Source organism: Saccoglossus kowalevskii, chromosome 13 (assembly GCF_978046115.1).
Source record: "Saccoglossus kowalevskii chromosome 13, keSacKowa6.1, whole genome shotgun sequence".
Lineage (NCBI taxonomy): Eukaryota > Metazoa > Hemichordata > Enteropneusta > Harrimaniidae > Saccoglossus > Saccoglossus kowalevskii.
Window position 1 is genome coordinate 9,916,785 of NC_140653.1, and position 12,375 is coordinate 9,929,159.

At 31.9% G+C, this 12,375-nt stretch overlaps 1 protein-coding gene across 1 annotated transcript; it reads right to left on the reverse strand.

Annotated features, from left to right (window-relative positions):
• Positions 1-5,195: 5,195 nt before the first annotated feature.
• LOC100366893 (adenylate kinase isoenzyme 6-like) lies at positions 5,196-12,308 on the reverse strand. Its single transcript, XM_085507291.1, has 4 exons — positions 12,254-12,308; positions 11,504-11,655; positions 7,447-7,592; positions 5,196-5,391 (listed from the first exon to the last, which is right to left on the reverse strand). Exons 1-4 carry the CDS (start codon positions 12,303-12,305, stop codon positions 5,196-5,198), a joined length of 546 nt encoding a protein of 181 aa, XP_085363417.1. The 5' UTR covers positions 12,306-12,308.
• Positions 12,309-12,375: the final 67 nt, after the last annotated feature.

Sequence of the window (12,375 nt, forward strand, 5' to 3'; positions counted from 1 at the left end):
TTTACCATACTATTAATAGAAGTAAATTTCATTGGTTTAATTGGTTATTTGCAATAGTTGCTAGTTTCTAATAGTAATATTGTAAGCTGTTATACCTGCATCCTAACTTGTACATTACTTAAATAAAAGTTGTTTGGGTTTGAAACTTTTATACAAGTCAGTGTCCAAACCAATTATAAAAAAAAAACCTGTTAATGTTTGAGGAAACATTTGGGACTATAATATCAATTAAATTTTTGTTTGTACATAAAAGTATGGTATTTGCTTAAATGTGGTGGGGAAATCAAATTCTCCAAAAGGTTGCTGTGAAAATGATTGATGCCAAATTTTTCAAAAATTTTCAAGACTAATATATTGTTGTTTACAATTGTGGCAAGATTTCTGGTAAACTGTTTAGCAACAAGTTGTTGAATGTGTTTTCTCACAAAATTAGTATGCATAATTCAATGTAGCAATGACATTTAAACGGTAGTATTAAAAAAGTGTCAGAGAAATGACAATTTGATGCTTGGATACACTTATCTGCAGAAGAAAGCATTATAGCATTTGAGCTAAACAAGTCATCCACAATGAGGCAAAGTACTGTACTTAATTAATTATTATGCAAATAGACCTTGAAAGAAATGGCCACCGTGATCTCAACGAGAGCGAGAGATCCACAAAACTTTTGCTTCTCAACTAGTGTTTCACTTCTTTTTGTGGGTGGTTATTAATGGCCGGCGAAACCATGCGATTCGGACAATGTCTGTCATTGTGCCCGCTGTTTCCTTGTTTTTGGAAATGTGGACTGAATGACAGAAAAAGAACAAGGGGAAAAGATGAGTCTTGTGGATCTCTCACTTCCAATGAGATCTCCATGGTCATAATCATGATTACCGGTACTGTAAATCTGTATTAGAAGTCGCATCCGTAATAGAAGTCGCACCCATTTTTTTTGAACAATTCAGAACCAAAAATTCATCATTTCTCATATGTGTAGATGCTTTAATAGAAGCCACATCCCATCTGTTGCATTGTACCATTTTAATAGAAGCCGAGATTTCTAATACAGATTTTACAGTAGATAAATAATGATGAATTCCAAGTGAATTAACCCAAATGAATAGTTCATTAAGAAGTTTGGTTCATAAAATAATATGTAAAGAACACGCAGATGATTGTGGGAATGAGAACAGAATTCTCCCAATAAGCCATTTTGAATATGGTGGTTACACTGCATGATAGCCACAGAATTATTATACTTTAATATTAATTATTTCTTTTGTAATAAAATAAATATGCTAATTATAAATTAATATGCAAATTAGCCAATTAGTTGTGTGGCAGATTGGAGACTAGGCAGCATAAATCAAAATAATTAAGCACTGAACACATGTACACCAAAAACAATATTCAAATTATATTTCAAGTACACTCTTAGACAATTTATCACACGGCTCGCCTACTGTCGCAAAAAAAGCATGCACACTAAGTATGGAGCTGTGGTCATAAGTGTGATTATCCATTTAATCTCCACGCACAAGGAATTCATAATTCATTATGAAATTGAGGTTATTGCAGCTGGTTGGCGTACTCCTAAAGAAAGCATGCACACAAAATATGGAGCTGTGGATTTATAATTCATACAGTCAGCAAATCAGTTAATATTATAAATAAATCATTTCTAAAATATTATATTGACGAAAATTGACCAGGAAACAAATTTTCATGAATCTTAAAGGGTGATGGCTGTTAATCTATGCTATGTTTGATATAGGTCCCATGTGACGCATACCACATGTAAAATATTCAAATGAGTACAGCATGACAACAATCATCCTTTAACATTGTATTCCATACCACCATGATAACTCCTCATAATTCAACCAAAACTAAAGAAAAGAAAGAAAAAAGATAATATATTTTGATCAAAATATACAAAAATAAAGATACTAGTAGATGTCATAAAACAAACTGTACAGTTTAAAGTGTGCATGTATGATTAGAAGTACTTCCTAAGTTAACATAAATTGTTTCCAGTTCAACAAATTAGTAAGCACAACTGTGGGTCTGACGACATGTAAGCCCAAAACTGGCACAATCTTAGAGGGCTCAAGTACTTTCAGAGACAGAAGGGAGAAAAATAATAAAAAAAAAATTAAAAAAAAAAGAATATCCAGTAAACAAAATATAAGAAATGACAATTACATGTATGCATTGACTACATTATGAAAACCAAATTTAAAAATAATAAATGTCTTCTGTTAATACAGTAACAAAACCATCTATCAGTACTTATATACAAATGATGCAATAACTTTAATAAGAATCGTCAATTACAGTTTTTAGGGAAACTTTGGTCTACGTACTTCATGGCAATTTATCAAAAGTGTTACTGGAACACAACCAGACATTATAGAAATAGATCTACAAGTTGACACAACATTATACCACGTCATTTTAAGTTTGCAATACATTTCAGCCAATAAGGCTACCCAGGATTTTCATTATTTCCAGATTATTACTTATTAAATTGAGCAAAACATCATTGTTCCAAGTTTGTTGGCACTTTGGTTGACATTGACAATCATAAAATCACAGTCCCTCTATGCTAAAATGTAGCACAGTATGCTAGCTACACTTAAAGTTGCAGCCTTAGAGGTCATGCATAACGTACCAGGATGTGTGACCCTTAGGGGTCATACATAAGTGCCAGGATGTGTGACCCTTTAGAGGTTATGCATAAGTGCCAGGATGTGTGACCCTTAGTGGGCATGCACAAGACAACATGTGCACTGAGCTGAAGTGGCATGTAGCAATTATGTGTTTTACAGTATGCCTAGACAGTACTATTAAATTGCATGGAGGATGAAGCAAGAGCGTTCATATCTGCAAGTCATACATTACTTATGTTGCATATACCTGGACTGTTCCATTATATTTTACATGGTAGGGGTGGAAGAGTCCACAAAAGTACTCTTGTAAATTAAAGTTCATGATTTATGGGATATATTGAATATACATTTATGTAATTTAAAATTAATGGTTCACAAAGATAAACCTATCATGTTGTAAGGATAATTCAACCAATAGCTATTCAAGTTTCTAACTGATATGTCTGTTCGTATTTATTTCCTCCACTGCAGCACCGATTAAGCAGAAATTCATTTTCTTCAGTCAATCAGATCCTTGATGTCTGATAATAGTCTTCATCATTGATAACTTATTCAATTAAAATGTTAATTCTTTAATCAGGGAGTTGTAGATGAAGTGTGTCAAAGACTGGAGAATCCATTAAAATCTCACATGGCGAGAATTTGTCTTAAAGAATTAAAACATGTTCACAATATACAGAAATTATTATATAGCCAGATTTCATTGATTCGTTTTGTAAACATAACACATGCATGAAGGTAATTTTTTTGTATTTTCGAACCATCATAAAAATTGTGATTTTATTTTGATTGTTTATGAAAAAAATCAATTTATCTTTTTCACTTTTTCAAAATAAAAAATCTGACAAAAAACAAAAAGAATTTTTAGATGATAAGAAACATGAATTTGTAATGTCTTGGACATATTGTTAGCGTAACTTGTATAATTGTCAACTGGTTTGACTTTTATACATGTTATAATTAACCACAAATTAATCAATCACTCATGAATCAATAAACTCTACCATTGAATGAAAGACAATAGCATTAGTGACTATTCCAAGATCTTCCTAAAGATAGAACTGATGTTATCATAGAACGTGACTACATGTGAAAAAGATAATAAATGAGGACGAGTACAGGCGATAAAAAACCCAGCCACGTTACATTGCCTTGATTTTCACTAATTTGTTGTGAATCACAATGAAGCCTGAACAAAGCTTGACAAATTATTTGAACACTACAGGAATTATAAATATGTCTGTCACCATTATAGTTTTTATTTATTCGTTTGCTGTCTGAATCGAATATCTTCATGAATAATTAATCACATGATGTAATACTTAGTGAGGTACATAATTTGAAAAGTCCCTTCATGAATTGATATGAAAAAACAGGTTTCTGTACATGGGCTGAAATTTTCAATTATTTATAGGTTTTTTCTTCATTGGATAAAAACAAAAGTGGCATTCACTCCTTCACAAATGTTCTGTTTTTTAAAATGATTCACAAGACCACAAGATTTTGGGGGACTAACAACATGTTAAATGTACTGTAGTGGTATATACCAGTAGTAGGTCAGTGGTAAATCCTGCAATGAGTTTAGTTTTGAGAATTATGCTACAAATTCAATTTGACTTGCTCAAAAAAAAAGCACATCGCCAATGCAGATTAAAAAAAAAAAAACTGAAAATTTGGTGGGATTTTGAGCACAAAATTTGGTGATTCTGAACTTTAACCCCTTGAATGCTATAATTTTTCCAGTCAACAATTTTGGTGTTACATTTTGCCAAATTTTATGTGTTCTTCTTTATAATTTGAGTTGATTTTGGAGCAAATGGGTAAAATTCCTCATAGGCTACAGGCCTAGATCAAAAGTTTCAAAAAAATTTGGAAAAAATCACACTTACAAGTATTTTGTGAAGAGATTCAATGGTTGTTTTTGAAGCTTTTGGGTTAAAGATCAAACCCATCCACAAAACATAAAAGTAATCACAAGTCCTGCTATCACATGCTCAGCCACTGACAAAAAACAGATCTGTAGTATTAAAAGAAAAAATATAAATATTCCTATTTATGATAATTTTACCCACAAACCGAATCAAAACAATCACTTAAAAAATGTAATTGCAATAATGATCATTTTGCATTAAAAAATACAAAACAATAATATTGCTTTGAATTATGCAAATTGACAGGATATGCTTCTTAAAGTGTCACAGTCATTGCATTGAGTCAATTTCAACATGCTTTTTTACATGAATTTTGAATGTCCCTGAGTACCAAAGCTTTGTCATATCATCGGAATAAAAAAAAAATTGCACTCAATTTCAGGAAAATTATTTTTAAGTGGATCATATTACAAATTATTGCTGCTAATTATTGTGGATTTTAAACTTTGTGTTTGAGTTTAGTACTGAAGACAACAAACAAGGAACACAGTAGAAGATAGTACTCCAAAAACGACATTTCACTACCGGTGGCAATGGTGGAGCTCACACTACATCTACATCGCTAGGCAACTATGGTTGCTATGTAAACAAGGTATGCAAATGAATGTAGTTATCTGCTGCCATTGGTCCTTTTCCATTTGAGGATGGCAGAGCGGACATTTTCTACATTGGTGTCAATGTCTTCTGGTATGTTGTTAGAGAGTTCAATCACAACGCTGGGCAGGTAAGAGTTCCTTGCTTCTTCAAGTATTGTTTGGAAAATTTCACACTGGATGTTATCTTGTAGTTTTCGACCGGAATATCCCCTGACAAGTCAAACAGATACAAGAAATGCAATAAATACCATGAAACTTGATTACCATGGCATATCAAATATTCACATACTTTTCATAAAATATATAATCAAAGAAAGCTTAGAAAGAACTCCCGTATGCTGAGAGTTTTGGAGACACATTAAAAATTAATTCAAAATTACTTTTACTTGAGATATTGATGGAATAGCTGAAAACTAATTATGCAAATAAGGTAACTAATATGAACAGATTTAAATGTAAAACTCATAATGTCTGCACAATGTACCAAGTTTCATTGAAATGTGATAAGAACCAAAAAAATATTAATTATTATGCTAATTAGAGAATTAATATGAACAGATTTTAACCCAAAATTAATCAGACTGTCTATTGTCCTAGAGAATTTATGTACCAAGTTTTATTCAAATGTGATGATCAATACTTGAGATATCAGTATTAATTATGTTAATTAGATGATTAAGAAGCATAAATATTTACCAAAAACTAATATGGTGCATAGTCTTACGTTCATTGAAATGTGATGGGTACTCTTTAAAAGTTTCATTGAAATCCAGTGAGTGGTTTTTAGACATCATAGAACAGCAAAAAATTAACTAGTTATGCAAATTATTTATCCCAAAATTAATCAGGTCTCTGCATAGTCCTAGAATATCTATGTCGCAAGTCTCATTGAAATGTGATGATTAGTACTTGAGATATCAGGTGAAAAGCTGAAAATTAACTAATTATGCTAATAAGGTGATTAATATGCACAAATATTTACCCAAAAACTAATTAGATCTCTGCACAGTCCTCAAGTAACTATGTACCAAGTTTCATTGAAACGTGATCATTACTACTCGAAATATCAAAAGTTGAAAATTAATTAATTATGCAAATTAGGTAATTAATATGTACTGATATTACCCTAAAAACTATCAGGTATGTGCAGTGTCATATGACACCTATATATCAAGTTTTATTGAAATGTTATGATTAGTACTCGAGATATCAGTGGAAAAGCCAAAAATTGATTAATCATTATGTAAATTAGGTAATTAATAATATTAACAGATTTTTACCCAAAACTAATCAAATCTGCGCATTAGTTCAGAGCATCCATGTGCCAAGTTTCATTGAAATCCAATGAGTGGTTCTTCAAAAATCAGTGTAACAGTCATAGAACAACTTAAAATCAGTTAATTATCATGCAAATTAGGTAATTAATATTCATAGATAGTTACCCAAAACTAATCAAATCTGCGCACTAGTTCAGAGCATTCATGTGCCAAATTTCATCAAAATCCAATGAGTGGTTCTTCAGATATCAGTGGAACAGTCTTGGAACAGCTAAAAATCAGCTAATTATCATGCAAATTAGGTAATTAATATTCATAGATTTTTACCAAAACCTAATCAACTCTGCGCATTATCCCAGAGCATCTATGTACCAAGTTTCACCAAAATTTGATTCGTGGTTCTTGAGATAACGGTGGAACAAAAAAAGTGACATACATACATACAGACATACAGACATACAGACAGGGTAACTGCAAAGACTCCCTTTTGTGCTTCGCACACGGGAGTCAAAAACTGTTTTATATTCATACATGTACACACAAAATGAAAATAAACAAAATAAAATTCATATCATTTTGGTATCCAAACATACTTTTGTTAGATATATCTGTAATTAATATACTAAACTGAAAAGCTGAAGCAAAAATCAAGCCTTTCTATTGTTGCAAGCATGTTTATTAATACGACAACCATTTCACAAACAGGATCTCAGATAGAAAGTACACTATAAAACAAAAGCTTACAAAATTACCAAATATCTATTCAAAAGAGTACATGTAATATAAGTATCTACTTGTAATATAAGTATCTATTTGTGAAGGGTAAACTATTCTTTTTTTTTGTCTTCAGTTGATTTCAGGATGAAGCGCAATTTTTTTTTTCTGCATAGTACATTTTTCTTATTTCAGAACATAATAGAATATGATATGATAATTACAATAATAATCCTAAGTTATACAATCAAAGGAATCGCACTGAATTACAAACCTTGCTTCTAGTCTGTTGTATAATATGGTATTATCTGTTCTCAGGACAAAGATGAGATCAAACCACCTTTCTGGAAAAAACTCACAGCTATGATAATCCACCACACATTTTCCGTCACGTAAAATATTTTCCAGTTCGTCAATTACCTGTAAATATCAGTGAGTTAGTCAGAAAATAATGTTTTGAGTTGAGATAATTTTACTGTATTGCAGTCTGATTATTAAAGGATGGTCACGGTAAACACATTTTTAGGACAGGAATTACTTGAAACTTGATATATTATTCTTTGTGATTAACTATTTCCAATTGAGGAAAAATTGTGGGTACCCAAACTAGTTTTTCAATAATGAGCTCAACTGTATTTATTTTTGTGTATTATTACTAGTTGGGAAATTGACAAGAAAACAAGTTTGGGTACCCAGGATTTTATTTGCCCTTTTAATTGATGGTAGCATACATTCATATCAAGAATTTTTAGTGCTTTTAAAATTGTATTGTCAGCAAAACTTTGTTGAAAGTTTTTTCAATTTTGAGTAACTTGACCAGAATCTGAGAGTTACAGCTTTTGTGAGATATACTACTGTGAAAGGGTTAATTATTCACTGGGTTTTAACTTTGCTTATTTCGCTGACTGGAAAATACATGTACGCTAAATTAACACATTATCTAAATTATAAAACGGTTAATTTAAAACCCTGAATATGCCTGAAATGCTAAATCAGCGAAATTTAAATCTAGTGAAAATTAATCATTTTACAGTAATCAAAAGCAGGCTGTTTATCGACTAAATTATTTATTGTCTTCACTACAATAATTCCCATCATGTATTGCTGTTTGAAATCTATCACACAAGTTCAGACACAGTGATAACACGAGTAAAATAGCAGTAGGCCCTAATGGCAATACAGGAAACAACTTGAAGTCTGGTGTATATATCACATCGAACACTGAGAATTCTGCATGTGATTCAGTGACTTGATGACACCCTAAAATATTGAAAACTCATTCAAAGCAGAATCTATAGAATTGTTCATTGACGATTAGTTATTGGTAAGGCAGATATCATTTGAATAATGTTGCTTTTGCATTTATCACAGTACACATATAACTTAACATGTAAAAGACTTCAAACAAAATATTACCAACAATACAACTTCAAAATGTCCATATTTGTTGTTTTCACTTGTAATTTATTTTGACTGATGGGCTGAGTCAGTGAAAATAAAATCCGGTGAAAATCCTTTGTTTTCAGTTAAAATAAATGTCAAGTATTTTACAGTAAGGGACGACGTCAAAAGATCAATGTCGGATAAAAAACTTATTTCCTTTAGTTTGGGGGTGGGGGTTTTGACCTCAAAAAGTTTCCATCAAAGTCAAAAAAATCTTGGAGTATTTGTAGTTCTATCCAATCATGGACAGAAATAACCAAAAAGGGAAAAAAAACAGAAAAATGGTTTGGTTCCAGTGTAAATCTGTGCGTCAAATGAGGTGCATTTGTAAACTCTTTTTACACCCACCCGACAACCAACTGCTATGCAATACTACTGTCCGATTATCAATTTGTATTTAATGGTGAATGTAGTCTGACGCCATGACCAATATTTATCAATTAAGTTTCAGTGGGGGGTAGAGGGGTTCGGAAAAAAACTAAAGGAATTAAGTTTTTTATTCGACATCGATCTTTTGACGTCGTCCCTAACAGCTGCATTATTCCAATATTCCCTAAAATCAGATCATAGGGGATGTGATCACTTTTATAACTACAGTGTATTACCGGTATATGGATGTATTGATGTATTGTACATTTCCTCTTTTTGTAAATGATTTAATTGTTGATTTCTAATCATTTATGTACCAGTCAATTAAAACTTTAATCCTTATAGAGCAGGGATATGTACAGTACAGGATGACTATCTCCAGAACAAGTCTCACCATTCCCTACATAGAGAAGTCGAGAGCTGCACAAGCCCAGCTAAATATAAGGGGTAACAATGTCCCCGGCCTTGGGTTTAGGGTTTTATTTGACTAGTGCATCACTTCTATGTAGTTGTATAGAGGAAAAAACATGAAAACTGTCATTATTTACATCTGTAGTTAAACCATGATTATGTTCATTCAATAACATAAGCATATGCATTGGAAAAAAATAAAATAAAAAAAGAAAGAGAAAAATAAACCCCTGCTTACAAACTAAATTGTTTTGTTTTTTTGCTTCTCCAAGGTAAAAAATTAATTCAATTCATGTAGTTTATTTAGTTTGACCAAAGACATTAGATAATGTCTGATGTCTTTGGTTTGACTAGTATCTATTATTCAATGTCTGTTATTATTCACACATTAAAAATAAGTGCTACACTTCCACTACCCAACACACGGTCCAGGGTATATCATCGCTATTACAGCAGTTAACACTCTGTGCGGCAGCCATTTTGCCAAGTAAAAAATATGGAAAAAAATGCATCCGTATTTAGACACTGTTATCATTTTGTATGTGACATCGACACGCCAGAAGCTAGGGTCCAAAAAATGAAAAATCCTGGCAATATTTTGATATATTCAGAGCACATCGATGTGAAGATTTTTTGAAAAAACTACACGACAAAAACATCTCAACTGTGTTTGTTCGGCTGCAACCCCTTGATCTTGCCATCAACAAACCTTTCATAGACTCACTGAAATCCAACTTTCAATCGTGGTACACTGACCGTATTTTGATATTCTTGATGTCAAAATCAATCTTCGTCTTTTGGAATTAAAACTATTTCATGCTAAATGGTTAGTTGAAGCTGGCTATTGAAAATTACTTGGAATTGTGTACACAGGGCTTCCAACTCGCTGGCATTACAGATCTACTGAAGCCACTTTACGAACTTATGGAACAAGTTGACAGTCACATGAATATTGCTTTTGTTCTAAAATGTCTCCTTTTTAAAACCAGAATTCAGACGAATACATAAAATTGTCATTCACTAGTTTTGTGTTAATAGTATAACATTCAGAAGGAAAATGTAATGTCTGAACTTGTTTTTCTATAAATTTGACGGTGCTGTCAAGCTGAGGTGTCAAATAAGTATTTTTTCAAGTTTTTATCTACAATTTGTGTAAAAAAAATTTATTGAGGGTAAATACACTTTTAACAATGAAATAAAAACATTGAATGTTAAATTTGTTTTACACTGCTTGAATGAGGTGAATGCAAGTGTTGTGTTGTGTACATCGGCGGTAATACAAAAATACAGTGCCCCCAGTGGCAAATTTAAAATAAATAACACCTAAACGAAATTTTCAAGCATTTTCAAGCAACGAAAATAGAACTACGCAAATAATTTCCCATTCTACAGTATACTGTACATTGAATTATGATTAATTAAGAACTAAAAATCTTATTCTAGAAACACAACTGAGTCTTCGTTCAAAAAAGCAATGAAATTCTTCATATGTCCACTGTATGTAAAATAGCTGCACATACACATACTACATTACCGATATTTGTATTTCTAAAGGTAAACTATTCTTTTTATTATTAGTGTTTTTCATTCTTTCACTGAACGAATACTTAACAGTGTGTGTGGAGCGAAAGTAAGATCTTGACTTTGTTTTTATGATTAATCATAATCAAATTGGGTTCATAATATGCTGTATTCAAAAGAAATATTTAAAAAAATTAAAAAATGTTTTCGTCCAGATCACATCTTTATTGCAATAACAAACAGATTTGTCCTGGAATAATTAATTTGACACAGAATACAACAATCAGCCTTGCATATCCATTTTACAAAATCTTACTTTCACATTAAATGGAATGGAGTAAGAAAACTCTAATAACAATATAAATACCAATGAAACTAACGTACACCAATCAATGATGACACTAATACACAACAGCAGGTCAAGAACATATATATGGTAGCTCTATTGTTCTATTTAATGGCATTACGCCAGGGTCATACTGTTGCTGACTTCAGACACAAGGCTCATTAAAATGATTAGAGTATCTGCACACAAGGTGTTTTTTTCCCCCTTATTTTATCTGATGATTACCATGATCTGATCTTACCTTGTCTTCATCAAGCACCGGGCATTGATATTCTTCGTCCCAGCCTTCGTAGAGTTCTTTTTCCGCAGCCAGGTCCCCAACATTTATGTACTGCATTTCAAGCTGCTGGCCGATTTCTTGTGCAAGAGTGCTTTTACCTGTACCCGGAGTACCTGTAAAACATTAACACACAGTTAATATTAACAATCTCAAAAAAGTGAAGTAAAACAAAACAAAACAAGGGGGTAATTATAATTAATATAATAGTATTAGTACATAATAGTATTTTTCATTTAAACAACCTTCACTTTATGTGTATTATTTTTCGACTTTATACTATTTTTTTTAAAAATAGCCATGTTACCAAATATTACGCATAACATTTGGAAAATTAAGTGCTTGTAAAATTCACGCTTCTTCGAACGTAAACACACAATGACAAAATGTAAACATTGGATTTAAGGACCTGTAATAATCTCTCAATATCAACGTAACACTTTTTTTGACATCGAAACGCAGTTATGATGCAAACTATTTGATTGCTAAACAAACACAAGAAAAATGGAATATGCCATACTACAGACACTATAATAATTCTCCGTGGGCCCACGGGGTTGTTTCGATTTCGAATGTTTTTCTTCCAGATTCTATACATGGAAAATAATGAATGTATATGGGGAAATGTGAACTACCCGTGGGAAACAGCTGCTATTCGACATGGTAAAGATGTTTGTTACCAGCAACTTTGTTAAACTAGATAGTACAACCTACCTGTTACCAAAATATTGGGAGAGCTCCTCGTCTCAGCTGTGAAAGTCGCCATTTTGCTTGCATTATAAGTTGACCTTGGGGTGAGTTCAATTATGAAAGACCTAGATCGCATTATTCAGAAT

What these genes read in the sequence shown, in the direction of transcription:
- LOC100366893 (XM_085507291.1), bottom strand. Translation starts at nt 12,305, where the DNA reads ATGGCGACTTTCACAGCTGAGACGAGGAGCTCTCCCAATATTTTGGTA. An exon ending in TCCCAATATTTTGGTAACAG is followed by an intron (nt 11,656 to 12,253) that starts GTAGGTTGTACT and finishes AATGTTTTACAG; the next exon opens with GTACTCCGGGTACAGGTAAA. An exon ending in TACAACAGACTAGAAGCAAG is followed by an intron (nt 5,392 to 7,446) that starts GTTTGTAATTCA and finishes TTGACTTGTCAG; the next exon opens with GGGATATTCCGGTCGAAAAC.